This window comes from Ranitomeya variabilis, chromosome 2 (assembly GCF_051348905.1).
Source record: "Ranitomeya variabilis isolate aRanVar5 chromosome 2, aRanVar5.hap1, whole genome shotgun sequence".
NCBI lineage: Eukaryota > Metazoa > Chordata > Amphibia > Anura > Dendrobatidae > Ranitomeya > Ranitomeya variabilis.
This window is the reverse complement of record NC_135233.1, coordinates 456,588,197-456,611,263: the sequence shown is the minus strand read 5'-3', so window position 1 is coordinate 456,611,263 and position 23,067 is coordinate 456,588,197. Positions and strand designations below refer to the sequence as shown.

The 23,067-nt window shown below is 44.6% G+C and overlaps 1 protein-coding gene across 3 annotated transcripts in view; it reads left to right on the top strand.

Annotated features, from left to right (window-relative positions):
• The window catches only part of PC (pyruvate carboxylase), a 473,285-nt gene that overhangs the window by 73,749 nt on the left and 376,469 nt on the right, over positions 1-23,067 (top strand). For all 3 annotated transcript variants that reach the window (XM_077287356.1, XM_077287355.1, XM_077287354.1), the window contains exons 2-4: positions 5,333-5,468; positions 7,775-7,959; positions 14,599-14,764. In XM_077287356.1, coding sequence (XP_077143471.1) covers positions 5,333-5,468; positions 7,775-7,959; positions 14,599-14,764 — 487 coding nt within the window. The remainder of the gene's footprint in view (positions 1-5,332; positions 5,469-7,774; positions 7,960-14,598; positions 14,765-23,067) is intronic.

The window sequence follows — 23,067 nt, the reverse complement described above, 5'->3', positions numbered from 1 at the left end:
ACGTCATATGTCGGGTCCCTGACTTTGATGCGGGCTCGCAAGTTGAGCCGGCATCTTTCCTGGCAGATGATGGCTGTTTTATTCCATCATCTGCCTCTAAAAGCCGTGGGTGGAGCTGATCTCCACCAGTGACGGTTAACCTTTTAAATGACGCTGTCAACCTCTGACAGTGACATTTATTTTACGCCGGCGGGGGGTGCGTCATTCTACACGCCAATGACGTGATCGAGGGGTACCGATGGGTTGACATGACAGCTGAGGGTCTGCGTGCTTGTCATGGTGGTTCTCCTGTGAAGCCAGCATCATAGGATACAGTGATGTTCGATATACATAACAGGTCTCCAAAAATGGCGACACAAGAACATTTTTTTTTTATAAATTTACACATTTTTTTTAACAACTGAAATAAAAAAACAAAACTATACATGTTTGGTATCTACGTAGTTGTACTGACCCAGACAATCGTATTGTCAGGTCAGTTTTACTATATAGTGAACAAGGTAAATAAAAATACAAAAATACAATTGAGAAATTTCATTTTTTTCGCAATATCAACTCACTTGGATTTTTTTCCTGCTTTCCAGTGTATCATATGGTAAAATGAATGGTATTAATTCAAAAGGACAATACGTCCTATAAAAAAACGAGCACTCATATGGCTATGGGGCCGGAAAAATAAAAAAAAATTATGGCTCTTGGAAGAAGGGGAGGAAAAACTGAAAACAAAAAAGGAAACTGGTCACGGTGGGAACGGAATGGCTGAACATTTCATATATCAGAGTGTAAGGAGAACGTTTCATTGATTCTTCCGCAGTCATGAGTTTCACAGAATGGGTTCAGCATGGAAGAAGTCCAGCAGACAGAAGTGGGGTGTAATAGGGGGGAATGAGAGACGTAAATAAATGGCAGAATCACACAAGTCAGACAGTAGGTGAAGTTTGGAGCATAGGATAAGAGTGCAGCATTGTAAAAAGTCTTATACAGTGAAGGATATAAGTATTTGATCCCTTGCTGATTTTGGAAGTTCGCCCACTGACAAAGACATGAACAGTCTATAATTTTAAGGGTAGGTTAATTTTAACATTGAGAGATAGAATATCAAAAATATAATCCAGAAAACCACATTGTATATATTATATAAATTTATTTGCATTTAGCAGTGAGAAATAAGTATTTGATCCCCTACCAACCAATAAGAGCTCTGGCTCCTACAGACCAGTTAGAAGCTCCTAATCAACTCGTTACTTGCATTAAAGGCAGCTCTCTTACATAGTCGCCTTTACAAAAGACTCCTGTCCACAGACTTAATTAATCAGTCAGACTCTAACCTCTATAACATGGGCAAGACCAAAGAGCTTTCTAAAGATGTCAGGGACAAGATCATAGACCTGCTCAAAGCTGGAATGTGCCATAAGTAATATGCTGGGTGAGGAGACAACTGTTGGTGCAATAGTAAGAAAATGGAAGAAATCCAAAATGACTGTCAATCAACATTGATCTGGGGCACCATGCAAAATCTCACCTTGTGGAGTATCCTTGATCATGAGGAAGGTGAGAGATCAGCCTAAAACTACACAGGGGGACTTGTTAATGATCTCAAGGCTGCTGGGACCACGGTCACCAAGAAAACCATTGGTAACACATTACGCCATAAAGGTTTAACATCGTGCAGTTCCCACAAGGTTCCCCTGCTCAAGAAGGCACATGTGTAGGCCAATCTGAAGTTTGCCAATAAACATCTGGATGATTCTGTGAGTGATTGGGAGAAGGTGCTGTGGTCAGATGAGACAAAAATTTAGGTCTTTGGCATTAACTCAACTTGCCGTGTTTGGAGGAAGAGAAATGCTGCCTATGACCCAAAGAACACCATCCCCACTGTCAAGCATGGAGGTGGAAACATTATGTTTTGGGAGTGTTTCTCTGCTAAGGACACAGGACTACTTCACCGCATCAATGGGAGAATGGATGGAGCCATGTACCGTAAAACCTTGAGTGACAACCTCCTTCCCTCCGCCAGGAAATTAAAAATGGGTTATGGCTTGGTCTTCCAGCAAGACAATGACCCAAAACATACAGCTAAAGCAACAAAGGAGTGGCTCAAAAAGAATCACATTAAGGTCATGGAGTGGCCTAGCCAGTCTCCAGACCTCAATCCCATAGAAAACGTATGGAGAGAGTTGACGCTCCGAGTTGACAAGCGACAGCCTCAAAATCTGAATGATTTAGAGATGATCTGCAAAGAGGAGTGGACCAAAGTTCCTCCTGACGTGCGCAAACCTCATCATCAATTGCAAAAAAAGTCTGACTGCTGTGCTTGCCAACAAGGGTTTTGCCACCAAGTATTAGGTCTTGTTTGCCAGAGGGATCAAATACTTAATTCTCACTGCAAAATGCAAATACATTAATATAATTTATACAATGTGATTTTCTGGATTTTATTTTTGATATTCTCTCTCTCAATGTTAGAATTAACCTACCCTTAAAATTATACGCAAAATTATGGGCAACCTTACAAAATAAAATAATCAAGGGATCAAATAATTATTTCCTTCACTGTAGCAGCAGCAGGCTTTGCGTCTATGGTAAATGAAAAAATAAAAAATGTCAAAAGGCAAAAAAAAAAAAAAAAGTATTCAAATGTATATTGTGATGTACCCACTGATTTCCAATGAATGTCAGAGAGTGGTTAGCACTGTATGGTTGCTCAGTAGTTAGCACTGTATAGTGGCTCAGTGGTTAGCACTGCAGCCTTACAGCACTGGGGTCCTGGGTTCAAACCCCCTCAAAGACAACATCTGCAAGATTTTGTATGTTCCCCTCATGTTTGTGTGTTTTTTTCATCCGGATTCTCCCGTTTCCTCCCCCACTCCAAAGACATACTGATAGGGAATGTAGATTGTGAGCCCCAATGGGGACAGTGATGATAATGTCTGTAAAGCGCTGCGGAATTAATGGCGCTATATGAGTATAATAAATATTTTACATAGATCTTGTTACATTCTTGGTGTACAAAAGTTGATGTCACTTGCACTTATATACGGTATGTGTCTATAGATGCATGAAAAAGGGTAAATGAAACCGCTAAGCCCCAGGCCATGAGCTTTCATGGTTACACTGCAATTCTTAAAGATCACGTAGAAAAAGCCGTTCAAGCAGTAGAGTAAAATGGTTACTGAAGTATATTTATAAATATTTCAAAACTTTTTACATTTATATTAACAAATACATCAAAGTTTATACACAGACTCAGGTGCCTGATGAAGGAGTTAAATCTAATCCGAAACTTACTGTTCCAATAAACTTAAAGGGCAGGTGCGAAATTAAATTTTATTTTACTCCCCAATCTCTATTTAATGTCATAATCTCATCCATCTTTTTTTCTTATATAACTTAATTAAAAAGTTGCTATCCTTCCCTAACTACTTTATTAAATTTTTTTTACTACTACCTTTTGATGACGCTTCATTTGAGAATCCCCGTTGCATGCTGGGATAGTCAGACAAGTCATCACCAGGGGGCAGAGGCTGTTTTTTTTTTCACTGCACAGTGACAGTGCTCTCCTTCACTGGCTGATTAAAGCCAGAAGAAGTGATGAGCCAACAACAGAGCGCACTGTCATTGCACAGTGTAAATAAAGAACGGGCTAGCACATACCAGCACCGCCCCCTAAAAGTGACCAATGAGTGTGTGCGAAGGACATTATGTACCTGCTTACTCTCAAGGACCGCAGGAGTATGGAAAATAAAAACAGGCATGTACTAACTGCAGCTAATAAAAGGGGATCTCACTAGAGTTGGTGCAAAATGATTCGCAGGATCCTGGTTCATTGACCACATCCGTAATCTGTGGCCAGTGGCCAACCTCTTACCTCTCGGAACCCATGTCTCTCATTAGTAGTCTGTGGTATTTATTGGATGGTGACATTTATTTAAAAAAAAAAATGCTAAAAAAAAAGTCTGATTAACTCCTCATTATTTTTTGTAGTAACTTTATGGGGAGAAAAAAATATTTGGCTCTCACTTTTAAGCTTTTTTTTGTCCTTCTACCTATACTGTGTGGTACTGGTGTGCAGACATGTATTTCTACGTACCAGTACAATATTCCTGGGAAATTAGAAATTACCATTTAGATCTTTTGGTGGAGAAAATTCCCCATTATAAAGTAGCGCAGCCTGTGGCTCACTTTTAGGCCTTGTTCACACCATCCTTTTTTTCCTGCGGATTTTTCAGGTCCTGATTTGGGAATCCCGCAGTGCAAAACCGCGGTGGATTTCCCTGCGGTTTTTTGTGCAGTTTCTTCTGCGGATTCCACTGCGGTTTTCTAACTGCACTTTCCTATTGGTGCTGGTGGAAAACAGTTGCGGAATCCGCAGGAAGAAGTGACATGCTACTTCTTTTTTTCCGCAGAAAATCAGCGCGGATTTTCCAGCGGAAAAAAGCAAAGTGGGAACAGCGGATTCGGTTTTCCATAGGGTAACATTGTACTGTACCCTGCATGGAAAACGTCTGCGGATCCGCAGCAAAAACCGCAGCGTGTGAACATAGCCTTAGTGTTTCCGCCCCCGGGGCTACAGGACATAAGAAAAGGCAAGTGTTCTGTTATGCTGTAATGTCTATTGTCTGTACAAGTCCCCTCTATAATTTGTAAAGCGCTGCGGAATATGTTGGCGCTATATAAATAAAATTATTATTATTATGTGTCATAACGGTGAACGGGGCCATCTCAGTGAGCATTGTCCAGCTGAAAGGGACAGTCATAAATGACTCTGCAGCATATGCGCTGCGCCCTTACAGAGGAGGGCGATTTTTAGGGCAGAGACGATGCACCCTTGTTTCTAGGGCAGTTTCCTCTTTTTGTAGATATCCCCATTATCGTTGCTCCCTTCACTACGTGACAGTCCCCATCCCTGCTAACAGCATCTATGACAGGAACTGTCCCCGTCTTATCCCGGAGCGATCTGCTCCTCTGTGCGCACAGCTGCCGTTTATATAGTGCACGTCAGCCCGCGGGACACGCCCCTATCTGTGAGTCCCTCTGGACCAATCAGAATGTGTTCTCCACAAAAATGGCGGCCTCCGGCCCTCTGACGCAGACATCCCACTTTTACCACCATGTAATGAGGCTTCCCCCTGTCGCCGGTTTCATCCATGTGAGAAGCAGCTATCTAATATAGTAGAGTCGGGAGCCGGCACTGTCTCAGCTGACGCCAGCAGGCTCGTCACTCCCAGCGTGCGCCTGGCATCTATCAGCGACCGATCACGATCGAATTGCCTGACGAGCAGAGCGATCTGCTGTGAGTTGCGTTGTGTGACAAGTGTTGTCTCCTCTCCAGATGCTGCAGCTGCGGTGTGTGAAGGGAGGACTGCGCCTCCTCGCTGTCAGACGTGTCTCTGTGCTGCAGGCAGCCTTCCGGAGCGGCCAGCATGTGGAGTACAAGCCCATCAAGAAAGTTCTGGTGGCCAACCGAGGTAATGAGGCGCCGAGAGGGACTCACCAACTTGTCATTACTGCTCTCACACACGGCTGCGCTAGTGATGGGGGGACGTGTGATGGGGGCTGCACTAGTGATGGAGGGGTGTGTGATGGGGGCTGCACTAGTGATGGGGGGGGGGTGTGTGATTGGTGCTGCACTAGTGATGGGGGGACGTGTGATGGGGGCTGCGCTGGTGATGGGGGCTGCACTAGTGATGGAGGGGTGTGTGATTGGTGCTGCACTAGTGATGGAGGGGTGTGTGATAGGGGCTGCACTAGTGATGGGGGCTGCACTAGTGATGGAGGGGTGTGTGATTGGTGCTGCACTAGTGATGGAGGGGTGTGTGATCAGGACTGCTAGTGATATGGGCTGCACTAGTGATGGGGGTGTGTGATTGGGGGGTGTGATTGGGGCTGCACTAGTGATGGGTGTGTGTGTGATTGGGGCTGCACTAGTGATGGGGGTGTGTGTGAATGGGGCTGCACTAGTGATGGGAGTGTGTGATTGGGGGGTGTGATTGGGGCTGCACTAGTGATGGGCGCTGCACTAGTGATGGAGGGGTGTGTGATCGGGACTGCTGTAGTGATGGGGTGTGTGATCGGGGCTACACTAGTGATGGGGGGGGTGATCGGGGCTACACTAGTGATGGGGGGTGTGTGATCGGGGCTACACTAGTGATGGGGGGTGTGTGATCGGGGCTACACTAGTGATGGGGGTGTGTGATCGGGGCTACACTAGTGATGGGGGGGTGTGTGATTGGGGCTGCACTAGTGATGGGGGTGTGTGTGATTGGGGCTGCACTAGTGATGGGGGGGTGTGTGATTGGGGCTGCACTAGTGATGGGGGGGGGTGTGATTGGGGCTGCACTAGTGATGGGGGGGGTGTGATTGGGGCTGCACTAGTGATGGGGGGGGTGTGATTGGGGCTGCACTAGTGATGGGGGGGGGGTGTGATTGGGGCTGCACTAGTGATGGGGGGGTGTGTGATTGGGGCTGCACTAGTGATGGGGGGTGTGTGATTGGGGCTGCACTAGTGATGGGGGGTGTGTGATTGGGGCTGCACTAGTGATGGGGGTGTGTGTGATTGGGGCTGCACTAGTGATGGGGGTGTGTGTGATTGGGGCTGCACTAGTGATGGGGGTGTGTGTGATTGGGGCTGCACTAGTGATGGGGGGGTGTGTGATTGGGGCTGCACTAGTGATGGGGGGGGTGTGTGATTGGGGCTGCACTAGTGATGGGGGGGTGTGTGATCGGGGCTGCACTAGTGATGGGGGGGTGTGTGATCGGGGCTGCACTAGTGATGGGGGGGGTGTGATCGGGGCTGCACTAGTGATGGGGGGGGTGTGTGATCGGGGCTGCACTAGTGATGGGGGGGGGGGGGTGTGATCGTCCCTCTCTGATCACCAGGTCAGAGCTGCAGGTACACTCGAGCTCTGCGCTGTAAGTGTGCAGTATATACATGTGCTGCTCGCCGGGGACGGACCCTCCTCCTCCTCCTCTCCCCTTATATAGTGAGCAGCGCGCCCCTCACTGTTGGTGCCGGCTGCCATGTGCTCGGCCGTCTTCTAACAGGTGTTTGGCTCAGTTCTCCCTGATGTCAGGAGATCTCTGGCTGCAGAGCTGATGGAAATATATTTATCTCCTGCTCCATTCTTCCCAATAAAAAGGACGGACCCCTGCCTGATTCCCCCCCCCCCCCCTGCCTGATTGCCCCCCCATCTGATCCCTTTGCCTGATTCCCCTCATAAGTCATTGGGACCTGTCGCTGAGAAGAACCCATGATATCAGTGTGTTGTAATCCACAGCACATGTCTATGACGGGTGATCACAGGTGGTGCGTCCAGTGATGGCTGTAGGCCTCTTCTACACTGCGGGGTGATGCAGGTGATTGTGGCCGCCTCTGCGATGTGACCCCATGTATTTGGCATTACTCTGACCTGTAGCAGTGGCGTACTGCCATCTTTGCTTCTGCGCGGTGGTTGAAGTCGCCGTGCGGCTCCAGCTGATGACATTACGTTGGCACATAGTTGCCCGGACACGTGTGATTGGCAGGTGTTGTGCACCCATCCTGCCCTAATACCGCCTGATGGTGCACGCCTCCCGGCAGCCATGAGCCGATGCAACGGGCATAACGGCGCACCATGCCCTGCTTCCTCCAACAGATTCCAAAAATCTGCAGCCTCCACGAAAACACAGATAAAAGGACACCGTGACACAGATCTTGCACCACACTCCTGTCCTCTAACTTCCACCGTACTCAAGCGCTGGCATCTCTGACTTCTCTCCTTGTTTCCCTGTGCAGGAGAGATCGCCACCAGAGTCTTCCGGGCATGCACGGAGCTGGGCATCAGAACGGTGGCGGTGTATTCGGAGCAGGACACCGGGCAGATTCACAGACAGAAGGCTGATGAGGCCTACATCATAGGGAAGGGATTGCCCCCGGTCCAGGCTTACCTCCACATTCCTGACATAATAAAGGTGGCCAAGGTAAGTGCTGCGTTCCGTGTAGGTGGGGACATGCTCTACAGAAATAGAGAAAAGTCATAATTCATATATATATATATATATATATATATATATATATATATATATATATATATATATATATATATATATATATATATATATATATATATATATATATATATATATATATATACACACATACACACACATATATACACTCACCGGCCACTTTATTAGGTACACCATGCTAGTAACGGGTTGGACCCCCTTTTGCCTTCAGAACTGCCTCAATTCTTCGTGGCATAGATTCAACAAGGTGCTGGAAGCATTCCTCAGAGATTTTGGTCCATATTGACATGATGGCATCACACAGTTGCCGCAGATTTGTCGGCTGCACATCCCAAAGATGCTCCATACAAGGCAGGATGGATCCATGCTTTCATGTTGTTTACGCCAAATTCTGACCCTACCATCCGAATGTCGCAGCAGAAATCGAGACTCATCAGACCAAGCAACGTTTTTCCAATCTTCTACTGTCCAATTTCGATGAGCTTGTACAAATTGTAGCCTCAGTTTCCTGTTCTTAGCTGAAAGGAGTGGTACCCGGTGTGGTCTTCTGCTGCTGTAGCCCATCTGCCTCAAAGTTCGACGCACTGTGCGTTCAGAGATGCTCTTAGGCCTACCTTGGTTGTAACGGGTGGCGATTTGAGTCACTGTTGCCTTTCTATCAGCTCGAACCAGTCTGCCCATTCTCCTCTGACCTCTGGCATCAACAAGGCATTTCCGCCCACAGAACTGCCGCTCACTGGATTTTTTTTCTTTTTCGGACCATTCTCTGTAAACCCTAGAGATGGTTGTGCGTGAAAATCCCAGTAGATCAGCAGTTTCTGAAATACTCAGACCAGCCCTTCTGGCACCAACAACCATGCCACGTTCAAAGGCACTCAAATCACCTTTCTTCCCCATACTGATGCTCGGTTTGAACTGCAGGAGATTGTCTTGACCATGTCTACATGCCTAAATGCACTGAGTTGCCGCCATGTGATTGGCTGATTAGAAATTAAGTGTTAACAAGAAGTTGGACAGGTGTACCTAATAAAGTGGCCAGTGAGTGTGTGTGTATATATATATATATATATTTTTTTATGCTTTTCTATTTTGAGCGCCAAGGAGTTCAGAAGGTTCCGTGGCACTTACCAATAATCTATTGTCTGACTTCATGTGATCCTGGCACTTTTCCGTGTCTGTAGTCTCCTACGTGGACAGCTGGTGATGGTTTCAATAGGGCAGGCTGGTAGTATATGCTAGAGCTGGGCACTGGCATGTGCTTAAAGGGGTTATTCCCATCCTCATAAATGGGTATGGTTGGTTATAGCTTGTCAATCCAAGCAATTTTGCAATTTACTGCTTTTTAAAATGTTCAGCCATTCTTGAGATCAAGACTTTTTTTCTTTTGTTTGCAGCTTGTTGCCTTGGACACCCACCACTACTGCTTAGACAGCAGAACATGCTCAGAGCTTACAAGCTATTTTCTGATGAGCTTGTAAGCACTGTTTTTGAAGCTAGAGGGCACTGTTGCCTCCTAAATCCCAGCCAGCTTCAATGAAAGTGCTTAAGCTTAGACCGCAGTGGTGGTCGGTCTCTTAGGCAACGAGCTATAGTCAAAAGAAAAGCGTTAATATCTCAAGAATGGCTGAAAATTTTAAATAAGCAGTAAATTGCAAAATTGCTTGTATTTAAACCCTCTATCCAAAAATACCATTTTTATGAAGAGGGAAGAACACTTTAAGGCTATGTTAAAACGATCAGTGTGCTGTCCACGTGCATAACAAACAATACGCTGATCTATGAAAGTTAAAATAATCATGCACATCTGCGTGGAAAAAAAATTGCAGCACCCCTCATTGGTATTGAGGATGAAACAGAGGTATTTTTAATGGCAGATGCTCCCTGGGATATAAAATATGTAGATAGCCTCTTCAAAGAAGAAAACAGGATCTCTATTAGCAGAAAACTGTTTTGGTCTTTTTACCTCTCATTAGTGCAAAGAACAAGGCTGGCTGGGAGCTGGAGGAGAGGCCTTTAACATGTCAGAGACTTGTCAGAATTTGTCATTGTTTCACATGTGGTTAGTGATCTCCTCTGATCTCTGGGATGTGGGTTCTGTGGTGCTCTTCTGTATACGGCCCTTATATACAGCTTGAGCTCCAGAGCTACGATCATCATCAGAGCATTGTGGTTCCTAGATCCAGCTGATTGCAGCTTCCCACAGGTCTATGGCGTTTTGTAACCCATCCAGATGTGTTGTATTGTAAATCTTACTACGTGTGAACATGGCCTAACATCTACTTTATCTCGAAATTATGTTGTCTTACCAACCAAAACATCAGTTCAAAGTGCCAGCCGCATGGTGTCTCCCTTCTAATTGTCTGTTTGTCGGTCCATTGCCCGTTATGGAATGTAATCAGTCTCTAACAGCACAGACTGAGACCCATTACAGGAGGTAGGGGGCAGGGTTCTGTTTCTGGGCAGGAAGTAGGGGGCGGGGTGTCTGTTTCGGGGCAGGGTGTCTGTTTCTGTGCGGGAAGTAGGGGCAGGGTGTCTGTTTCTGTGCGGGAAGTAGGGGGCGGGGTGTCTGTTTCTGCGCGGGAAGTAGGGGGCAGGGTGTCTGTTTCTGTGCGAGAAGTAGGGGGCGGGGTGTCTGTTTCTGCGCGGGAAGTAGGGGGCAGGGTGTCTGTTTCTGCGCGGGAAGTAGGGGGCAGGGTGTCTGTTTCTGCGCGGGAAGTAGGGGGCAGGGTGTCTGTTTCTGTGCGGGAAGTAGGGGGCAGGGTGTCTGTTTCTGAGCGGGAAGGATGGAGTAGGAAGCAGGGGCCCAGTCTCTGCACAGGAAGTAGGGGCGACTGTCTGGGTGTCTCTACATGAAGTGGGGCTTCCCTCTCTCCTACTAATTTTTTGATGGCCAAACTGGAGAAACCTGCTTTCAGCTCAGGGGATGCAAACCAATGGGCAAAGGAAACTGCAATGCATGCTTGGATGTTAAAGAAAATGAAGTTCCTGGATCTATAGAGCTGACAAAATGCTAATAAAGAGCCATTTAGCCAGTATAACTTGTATGGCGACTGACCATACAGGAGAATTGGGACAGTTCCTGGACATATTTCACTGCTTTGTGCACCAAAACCAGTTGGGGCTGAGGATCCTGCCTTTCTACAGGCTTTGTCTGGAAGGACAAGATTTAAGTAACATTTATCCTGACTTCCTTCAATTTCACGGCTTGTAAAGATAAAGGACCCACCTATAAGAATGCCTCCTAATCTGGTGTAGACCATTCCAGGATCCAATTTGTTATTTTGGATGCAACTCCAGGCCCGAGGTAATATCCCATATATGAGGTAATATAATCTCAAAGATGAGGAAATTGCCACTATATGAGGTTATGTAATCTGATATATGAGGCGAGATCCTATATATGAGGTAATGTAATCCAACGTATGAGGTAATATAATCTGATATATGATGTGAAATCTGACATGAGGTAATATAATCCCATATATTAGGAGATAGCCAATATAATAGGTAATATAATCTGATATACAATGTGATATATTATGAGGCAATATATGAGGTAATATCTGTTGCACGGGGTAATATAATTTCCATATATGAGGCAATATCATTTTATATCTGCGATATTACCTAATATATTGGATTATATTATCTCATATAAAATTATATTGCCTTATATATGGAGATTATATTACCCCGTGCAACAGATATTACCTCACATTGGATATTACCTCATATATTGCCTCATAAATGGGATTATATTATCTCAGATATCGCATCATATATCAGATTATATTACCTCATATATTGACTTTTTCCCAATATATGGGATTATATTACCTCGTATATCTGATCTCACATCATATATCAGATTATATTGCTTCATCTATTGGCTATTTCCTCATACATTGGATTAGATTATCTCATATATGGGATCTCACCTCATTTATCAGATTACATAACCTCCTATATTGGCAATTTCCTCATCTTTGAGATTATATTACCTCATATATCAGATATCAAATCATATACTGGATATTACCTCATATATTGGATATTACCTCGTACATCGGATTAAATTGCATCATTTGGGACTATGTTACGGTACTTCATGTAACAGATATTACCTAATACATTGGATTATTTTATCTGTTATATGAAGTACCGTAACATAATCCCAAATGATGCAATATAATCCAATGGACGAGGTAATATCCTTTATATGAGGTAATATAACCCCATATATGAGGTAATATTATCCAATATGAGGTAATATCCAATGTATGATTTGATATCTTATATATGAGGTAATACAATCAGATATGTGATGAACTATCCAATATATGAGGTAATATAATCCGAGATATGAGGTAATATAAACCTATATAAAATATCTAATATGAGGTGAAATAATCCTATGTTAAAGAATATGCTACAAAATATATGGTGATACCTGTATATGATGTGATATAATCTAATATGTGATGTAATATAATCTGATATGAGGTGGTACAATCCCATTTATGAGACAATATCAGATATGAGGCAATGTCATCTGATATATGATGAAATACCCAATATGAGGCAATATCTGTTGCATGAGGTAATATAATCCCCATATATCAGGCAATATAATCCTATATGAGAAAATGTAATCCAATATATTAGGTAATATCGGGTAGGACTCTTTCAGATGTCCATGTCTCTGGTACGTGTGGTGACAGTTTTCACACGTAGACCCATTAAAGTGAATGGATCTGTGCACATGTCAGTGTGTTTACAGGGACCGTGTGTCTGTCAGCAAAACACGCTGACATGTCCGCTTTTTAACAGCAGTGCGATCTGCAAAATGTCGTGCACACGGATGACACACCGATGATATCTATGTGTTATCAGTGTGACACATACTGGTGACTGGGAATCAGCGGTACTGTTCGGTGCTGAAGACCGCTTTCATCGCTCTCCCCTGCTTGCGTGTGATACATTTTTCATGGTGATCTGCAGTGAAGTCACTGAGTTGTACTGAGGTGAACTCATTGACTTTTTCTCACGTTGCTGAGGTCACCGCAGTTCAGCCCGGCTGGGAGCGCAGCCTCAGTGACCTGCGGTAACCTCAATGAGGTAACTGATGCCTCGCTCGCAGTAGATGGCTCCTGCTCCCCCACCTCCCCATCCACAGCAAGTACATCCAGACTATAAGACGCACCCCCCATTTGTCTCCAAATTTTTTGGGAAAAAAGTGCATCTTATAGTCCGAAAAATATGGTAAATATATTATATTATACTTTTTTTTTTTTTTTTTTTTGTGTGTGAATGAAGACTGCAGACAGGCTTGGTGGTTACATTGAGTTAAGAAAAAAAAGTTGCAAAACATATTATACGTATACATTTTTTGCTTTTTTTTTTTTTTCTCTCAACTAAATGTAACCACTAAGTTTGTCTGCAGTCTTCGTTCATTTTTTCCCTCGCCTGTTTTCTGTGCCCTCACTGATACTTTCCCCCTTCTCCACTACAGATCTATGTACAGTCTCTAAGGCACCATACACATTTGACTAAAGTTGGCCAACAGTTTAATTTGTATGTGCCCTCGTGACTCTCCAATGACCTCTGAATTTCAACAGCTAATCCTTTTTAGCTTTCTGGGAGAAAAGCCTCTGCCAGAGCAGTTTGGCAGCGGCTCTGTCTTAGAGAACACTGGAGCTCTTGGTCGAGTTGAGCACTCTATTTCTGGGGGAGTTGGGGTAGAAAACTGTTTTTTTCCATTCATCCGATAGCTATCTCGTGTGTTTGGGGCCTTTAACCCTGGAAGATGAGAACAGAGAAAACCGGCTTTGTAACATTTTTGCAGATCACTCAGCAAGATAAAGGACTTGCAAACTCAGCAACAGCAAAGGAGTGGAACCTTTTTAATTAAAAAAAAAATAAAAAAAACTTTTTGCTTTTATATAATGCCAAAAAATATATAATTGCAAAGTTATACCTAGCTTTTATTACAGAATTACACCTCCTACTAGACCCAAAAATGCATTTACATGAAATTCAGTATTATCAGATACAATGTAAAACTTCCACCGGTCCAGAATGGTAGGTATGGAGTTGACCCAGCATCCAGTGATACGGAAGCAAGAAAATATCAGCAGCTACCAGTGCAATCTTTTCATGACTTTATTAAAATAAATATATATAATTTTTTTTGCCCACATATATAATGCAGGGAATGTCCTGAGTCCTATTATGTTCAATTAGCGGCTTAGATGGCTTTGTTTGCAGGAGACTTGCCGTATTAAGATGAAGAGCCACGTGTCTTCCGCTAATCCTCGGGTTTCTGGTGTTAATTAGGATTCTGCTTATATTTGTGTGGTAGAGTAATTCCTCCTTCCTCCTTCCTCTTATTTACCATTTATTCATTATGGCCCGAGCCATGTTCATTACCTAGCGGCCTCGTACTTCCCAAAGTCTATGGTGGTCCTGATGACTTATCATATCAGCATGTACCCCCATTGTGCACACTATGCTCGGATATTTCACATTACTTGGAGGTTATATTAGTTATGTCACTTATAAATTTAAAATTAAATCTTTTTTTTTTCCTAGGAGAATGAAGTGGATGCCGTCCACCCCGGCTATGGCTTTTTGTCGGAGCGTGCGGATTTTGCCCAGGCCTGCACAGATGCTGGTGTACGATTCATTGGCCCCACTCCTGAAGTGGTGCGTAAGATGGGAGACAAAGTCGAAGCCCGTGCTATTGCCATCAGTGCTGGTGAGTACAGCCTAAAAGAGGACATGCCCTTATTGTTAACGGCTATGTACCCCTTTGACACAGAAAAAATGATTTAACGTGTTGGTGGTTATCTTTTTAGTTAATAAAAGTTTGTTTGCAATCTTTATTATGTTATTTATTCTCAAACAACCTGATATTCAGTTTGCAGCTTGATCCAAAATTTTTCTTTTGTGGGAGTGACTCTCACTGTAATACAGGCTGGATGTGAGATTTGTGTGTATCCAGGGAGCTGCAGTCTTCTCTTGCTTTAATGTATCTGTGCAGCTCTAGAATTGCAGTGTTCTTGTAGGAGTGTCTCATCCATTAATATGGATGTGAGCTCTGTGTGTATCCAGAATGCTGCTGCCTTTATTTGCTCATGTATCGGCACAGCTTCTGTCCTACACTTATTTTCTTTCCATGTGCTTCCCCCACAATCTGTTGTCTATTTTCTCTGCTCTCTATAAAACTTTAGATGCGTTCCCCCTTAATGTCCTTTTATTTTTTTTTTGTAATAACCCTTACCCGTACAGTTGTTTATCCTTTATAATCTAGAGATTTCCTTTGCCTGTCTATTGAATATGTAAGACTGGTCACACTAACTGAATCTCAGAGGGTCTTCAAACAAATTCTTAGGACATTTTGACCTTTTTAGCACATATTTAGCCATTAACATTAGTAGAAGTAGGTGTATAAGGCCATATATTTGATGGAGATGAACTGTGCAGACTTCTGCACTTCGCATCCGCTGTTGGCAGCTGAATATAACACCTTAATAAGCACAATGTGGAAAAACAGCAGGCGATGAATGAATATATATATATATATATATATATATATATATATATATATATATATATATATATATATATATATATATATATATATATATATATATATATATATATATATATATATTTTTTTTTTTTTTCTCTAAACACCTGGCTACTCTTATATAACACTAGATGGTAGCCCGATTCTAACGCATCGGGTATTGTAGAATATGTATGTAGTTTATTTATGAAGATTTTAGAATAATAAATTGAATACACAGGATTCGGCCAGCCGCGACCAATTAGCGAAGCGTGGTTCAAATCCCGCGCCAATTCGCAGCCGGACTGTGCCTGTCGCTGATTGTTCGCAGCCGGCCATGTAGTATATAACAGCCCACGGAGTGTATAGCACAGCCCACGGAGTGTATAGCACAGCCCACGGAGTGTATAGCACAGCCCACGGAGTGTATAGCACAGCCCACGGAGTGTATAGCACAGCCCACGGAGTGTATAGCACAGCCCACGGAGTGTATAGCACAGCCCACGGAGTGTATAGCACAGCCCACGGAGTGTATAGCACAGCCCACGGAGTGTATAGCACAGCCCACGGAGTGTATAGCACAGCCCACGGAGTGTATAGCACAGCCCACGGAGTGTATAGCACAGCCCACGGAGTGTATAGCACAGCCCACGGAGTGTATAGCACAGCCCACGGAGTGTATAGCACAGCCCACGGAGTGTATAGCACAGCCCACGGAGTGTATAGCACAGCCCACGGAGTGTATAGCACAGCCCACGGAGTGTATAGCACAGCCCACGGAGTGTATAGCACAGCCCACGGAGTGTATAGCACAGCCCACGGAGTGTATAGCACAGCCCACGGAGTGTATAGCACAGCCCACGGAGTACGCTGCACAGCCCACGCAGTATATAGCAATGTGGGCATCATATCCCTGTTAAAAAAAAGAATTAAAATAAAAAATAGTTATATACTCACCTTCCGTTGGCACCCGGATGCAGGCGAAGTGGTTACCGACGCTCCTCGCGCGCTCCGGTCCCGAGAGTGCATTGCGGTCTTGCGAAATGATGAAGCAGCGGTCTCGCGAGACCGCTACGTCATCATCTCGCAAGACCGCAATGCATGGAGCGATCACCGGAGCGTCGCGAGGAGCGGGAAAGGCCGGTTCTGGATCCGAGGGGCCAACGGATGGTGAGTATATAACGATTTTTTTTTTTTTTATTATTATTATTTTTAACATTAGATCTTTTAACTATTGATGCCGCATAGGCAGCATCAATAGTAAAAAGTTGGTCACACAGGGTTAATAGCAGCGGTAACGGAGTGCATTACACCGCGGCATAACGCGGTCCGTTACCGCTGCCATTAACCCTGTGTGAGCGCTGACTGCTGGGAGTATGGAGCGGGCACTGACTGCGGGGAGTAAGGAGCGGCCATTTTGCCGCCGGACTGTGCCCGTCGCTGATTGGTCGCGGCAAAACGGCCACGACCAATCAGCGACTTGGATTTCCATGACAGACAGAGGCCGCGACCAATGAATATCTGCGACACAGACAGACAGATGGAAGTGACCCTTAGACAATTATATAGTAGATTATGGTTCAGCTTCCCACCTTATTAGCCCCAGAAGAAGCTGTGAGGCGAAACAACCCTATTTTATATGGTGATATCTAGCTGTAAAAACCACTGTGGTAGAATTCTGACAAAAGAAACGGTCTTTCTTGACGTGTACCATTTTAGACACTTTCTGATTTTTATTTAACGAAGAGGTGTGAGGTTTTTGTAGAACACCTCATTACCCACAGAAGAAACTTTGGGGCGATACCACCCTGTTTTATATAGTGATATCTGTTGTGAACTCTGTTTTTGGGCTCCCTCTTGTGGTCACAAGTGGTACTGTGTGAGTGCTATCTTTGGGCTCCCTCTGGTGGCTCTTTTTGTCATTCTGCAGGTCTGTGGCTGGGATCAGCTGTCTCGTTATCTGCTAGTTGGTTTCCTATTTAGCTCACCTGGACTTTCAGTTGTTGCCTGCTGTCGATGTATTCAGTGCGATTTTGATCTCTCCTGTCTACCTTCGTTATCAGTCTCTCCAAGAGAAGCTAAGTTTCTGTTTGTTCATTTTTTGATCATCAGTGTTCAATATGTTTCTTGGTTTATTATCTGTCCTTGTCCAGCTTGCTAATATGTGATTTCCTTGCTTGCTGGTAGCTCTAGAGGGCTGAGTTTCTCCCCTCACACCGTTAGTTGGTGTGGGGGTTCTTGAATTCTCAGCGTGGATATTTTGTATAGGGTTTTCTACTGACCGCACAGTTTCCTATCTGTCTTCTGCTATCTAGTACTAGCAGGCCTCATTTGCTGAATCTGTTTTCATTTCTACGTTTGTATTTTCCCCTTACCTCACCGTTATTATTTGTTGGGGGCTTACTATATCTTTGGGGTTATTTCTCTGAGGCAAGTGAGGTCTTACTTTCTATCTCTAGGGGTAGCTAGTTTCTCAGACTGCGTCGTGACGTCTAGGAATTCAGGCACGTTCACCGGCTACCTTTAGTGTGTTTGGTTAGAATCAGGATTGCGGTCTGTCCAGTTACCACCTCCCTAGAGCTCGTTCTATGTTCAGTTACTTAGCTCGTTGTTGTGAATTTGGATTTTGGGCTCCCCCGGTGGCCACTGGTGGAATTGAACTGGTGTGCATCATCCCCTCTGTTCACCTGTTTCCATCAGGATGTGGGAGTCGCTATTTAACCTTGCTCCTCTGTCACTTCCATGCCGGTCAACATTGTAATCAGAAGCCTTTCTGTGCATGTTCCTGCTGCTAGACAACTCCCAGCTAAGTTGGACTTTAGTCCTCGTTTGTTTTTGCATTTTGTTCCAGTTCACTGCTGTAGTTTCGTTTCTGTGTCTGGAAAGCTCTTGTGATCTGAAATTGCCACTCTGATGTTATGAGTTAATACTAGAGTCTTAAAGTAATTTCAGGATGGTATTTTGATAGGGTTTTCAGCTGACCATGAAAGTGCCCTTTCTGTCTTCCTGCTATCTAGTAAGCGGACCTCAATTTTGCTAAACCTATTTTCATACTACGTTTGTCATTTCATCTAAAATCACCGCCAATATATGTGGGGGCCTCTGTCTGCCTATCGGGGAAACTTCTCTAGAGGTGAGCCAGGACTATATTTTCCTCTGCCAGGATTAGTTAGTCCTCCGGCCGGCGCTGGGCGTCTAGGGATAAAAAACGTAGGCAACGCTACCCGGCTACTGTTAGTTGTGCGGCAGGTTTAGTTCATGGTCAGTTTAGTTTCCATCCTTCCAAGAGCTAGTACTTATGTTTGCTGGGCTATGTTCTCTTGCCATTGAGAACCATAACAGCTCGTCAGTTCTGTGATCCTCAGCCACTAAGGATCATAACAGATATCTAACTGTAAGAAGCACATAGTGAAGATTTTATTATACTAATTGTGCTAGAATTCTGCCAAGAGAAACTGTTTTTTATGACTTGCACCATATTTGGTTTAGACCCTTTCTGCATTTTTTTCTGACGAGGGTGGAAGAGGTGTGGTGTTTGTAGAAACAACTCATTCCCCCCAGAAGAAGCTGTGGGGCGAAACAACCTTTTTTTTATATAGTGATATCTAACTGTAAAAACTGTGGTAGAATTCTGCCAAAATAAACGTCCTTTCTTTACTCTCACCATTTATTATGTGTTTTAAATGGTAATCGTATAAGGGCACCACCTAATATTTAAGGGATCATTCCAGCACACACTAGATGTGTAACAGAGCGAAAGAAAAAAAAAAATAAAAAAAAAAATGGGCAAATGCCAGAAGAGCACAAAATAGAAAATTTCAATTTCATTTACATGTATGACACACACCGGTACAGTACAATAAACATTTAAAAACAATTAGAAAGGCTAAAAGTGCAAATGCAAACACAGGTGACAGAATGTAATAAAACTACCACCTAACCTCATTAGCCAAACAACATGCAAGGTATCTATAAGTCATATAAATGAGTATATCCCGCAGCAAACAAAACTGCAATAACCATAGTATATATGATATTTAAAAATGGTTTTTTTTCTATTACTTAGAAAGAAACAATAGTTATCAAGGCCAAAATAGACAAAGTACTTAAATAAAGATACACTGCAGAGAAGGAGATGGTATGTCGTACCAGATATCAGTCTAACAGACCTAATAAATCTGGACCCTTGAATAAGGCAAAAAATGTGGATGAGGTATAACAACCCCACGTGTATCACCTCTAGTAGCTTCCTCAGGGGTAAGGGTGAATAAATGTATCACTAATGTCACTTTTTTATATATGCACAGGTCAATAAAAATGAAAAATGCATGTATAGTAAGAGGCGAAAATGGGGACCGGGAATAGCTAGTCAGCGTCCGGAACTGATGTCTGCTCATGCGTTAAGTGTTAGACATTGACTTTGTATTAAGGTCAGTCATTGCAAATCATCGATTGCGAATGCGTCAGAACATACAGGGCAGTGAATAAATTACATGACACAGGCATATTGTCATATGTGCATGCAGTGCGATGGAGAACAAAACAGTGAGTAAGCATACCATCAGATGCGCATGCGCCAGGTTGTAACGAGAGCGCACCAGGCAATGAGTAAGACTACGTAAGCATACCGTCAGATGTGCATGCGCCAGGTCGTAATGAAAGCGTAAAAGGCCGTGAGTAAGGCGACGTAAGCATACCATCAGATGCGCATGCGCCAGGTCATTACAAGAGCACACCAGGCAATGAATAAGATGACGTAAGCATACCATCAGATGTGCATGCGCCAGGTCGTAATGAAAGCGTAAAAGGCAGTGAGTATGGCGACGTAAGCATACCATCAGATGCGCATGCGCCAGGTCGTAACAAGAGCGCACCAGGCAGTGAGTAAGGGGACTTAAGCATACCATCAGATGCGCATGCACCAGGTCGTAACGAGAGCATGCCAGGCAGTGAGTAAGACGACGTAAGCATACCATCAGATGTGCATGCGCCAGGTTGTAACGAGAGGGCACCAGGCAGTGAGTAAGGTGACGTAAGCATACCATCAGATGCGCATGCCAGGCAGTGAGTAAGGCGACGTAAGCATACCATCAGATGCGCATGCACCAGGTCGTAACGAGAGCATGCCAGGGAGTGAGTAAGATGACGTAAGCATACTGTCAGATGTGCATGCACCAGGTCGTAACAAGCAGTGAATGGAATTGGATGACACAAGCAATATTCCCCTAGAAATCGTACAAAATGTCTCGAAGCTATCTAACTCTGTTATGCTGTCAGCAAGATAGTAATGCATATGTCACTGCCAGGGACAGATGGAACCACTCCAATAAGCTGATAAAATGTGTGTAATAAACAAACCCTGTTGCAAATATGGCATGAACAGGTAATACTAAAGAACAAGATGATATCATCTTGTTCTTTAGTGTTTGCATCTGTAATGATGATGGGTCACTAAAATCCCAGGTTGTCATACATGGCCCTACTATGTGTTTGGGGTAAAATATTGTTACCATGTATTTCTGTCAAATAAGGTATCTGCATGAACAGGTAATGTAGAAATATAAAAGCGGGACGTTACAATGAGTATACTGTTTGGAACCCATGCATGTGAGCCAGAGATGTTCCGTATCTATGCATTATGCAAAACTTAGATATGAACAAGGGCTTTGGAGACTCTGAGCATCGAGGTGTGCACATGATTGTCACAGGTTCCTTCTCCGGTATCACACAATCAACAGAGCAAGAGAAGAGTGAACAATCCCAAGACCTTTATTTAGGCAAAAGTACGAAAGGTCCATATACAGTTATATGAAAAAGTTTGGGCACCCCTATTAATCTTACGCTTAATGTTTTATATAAAATGTTTTTTTTTGCAACAGCTATTTCTCAGTCGCCCATGACAGCACTACCAGAGAGAGGGAATCCACCCTTCAGGGACAGGAAACCTACAGGATAAAAAGGGCGGTACCTCTCTCCTGCCTCAGTTTTGTTTCCTGTCCCTGACAGGGGAACCCTCAGGATCGGTACCTGTATCTGGAGCCGACCAGTGGAGGTATGACGGCGGGGAGGCCCCTGTCACCGCTGGCTCGGTGGCCGCCGCCGCTTCTGGGTCCGATGGGGCTGCAGAGCGGGCGGAGGGGAGCGCGGCTGCCTCCCCGGATTGGGGTAGGGGCTTTAGGGACCCGGTGTGCCTCTGCAGAGAGGCCTGGTCCGGAGCGACGACCTGGTGTGTGAGAGCACCAAGATGGCCGCCGCACCGGATATAGACGCTGTCTACTTCCGGGTCCCGGGGAGCGCGCATGCGCACTGGGGACCAGCGCTTCCCTGCAACGCAGCCTGGAGGAGGGGTGATCGGCGCACTATTTAAAACACCGCTGGGAGAGCGCCCTTTGCTGCATGCAGTCTCACTATGGCGGACAGCGATCAGCAGCTCCAGCAGGCGCAGCCCTTACAGCCACTGCAGCAACAGCAGCGTCACCACCAGCGCAAGTCGGGCGGAAGGACCTCTGCAGGCACCAGAAGTACCCGCTCCAGGAGCCATTCCACGCTGCAGAGTAAAACCTCCAATATCTCCAGCCAGCCGACACCTTCTACTTCGGGTCTCATACAAGATCCCGCACCTCCTCCAGAACTGGTACCTGTAGCTGCGCAAGATGGGTGAGTGATCTTCGTGAAAGTTCACCAAGTAATAGGGTCCCCTTTTCCGTTTATTTTTTAGGCAAGAAAAAAAACGGAGAAAACCAAACATAGAGACTGTCCCTTATGTGGAGAGCCCCTGTTACAGAACTGGGATAAGAAATTATGCGGTTCCTGTATAGGACAAGTCCTTTGTGAAGAAACCCCTAGTTTTGCCTCTGAATTACGTTCAGTAATAAGATCAGAGGTAGAAACAGCGTTTAAATCCCTTAAAGGGGAGGGGGTTAAGGAGAGAACACCTGTCCCCCTTTCTCACTCCGATCCTTCTAGCTCTGATGAGGATGTGTCAGACAAGAAAGGTTCCTCCTCCTCCTCAGACTCTGAGAGTGGAGGCCGCCACTGCTTCCCCTTAGATGAAATAGATGCCCTCGTAAAAACTGTAAGATCTACAATGGGGGTCCTAGACCCACGTCCTGACAAAACGGTACAGGACATTATGTTTGGCGGCCTGGGCCAGAAAAAACGCAGAGTTTTTCCACTTAACGAAAACGTGCAGGCCCTGATTAAAAAAGAGTGGGAAAAGCCAGAAAGAAAAAATTCATCTGTACCCTCCCTTAAAAGGAAATATCCTTTTGCGGAAGATGATTCTACAGCATGGGACAAAGCCCCTAAACTTGACGTGGCAGTAGCTAAAGCGTCAAAGAAATTTGCACTGCCCTTTGAGGACATGGGTACGCTAAAAGACCCCCTTGATAAAAGAGCCGACACCTTCCTAAAAGGGGCCTGGGAGTCAGCAGGGGGATGTTTAAGACCTGCCATAGCGGCCGCATGTACTTCCAGATCTCTAATGATTT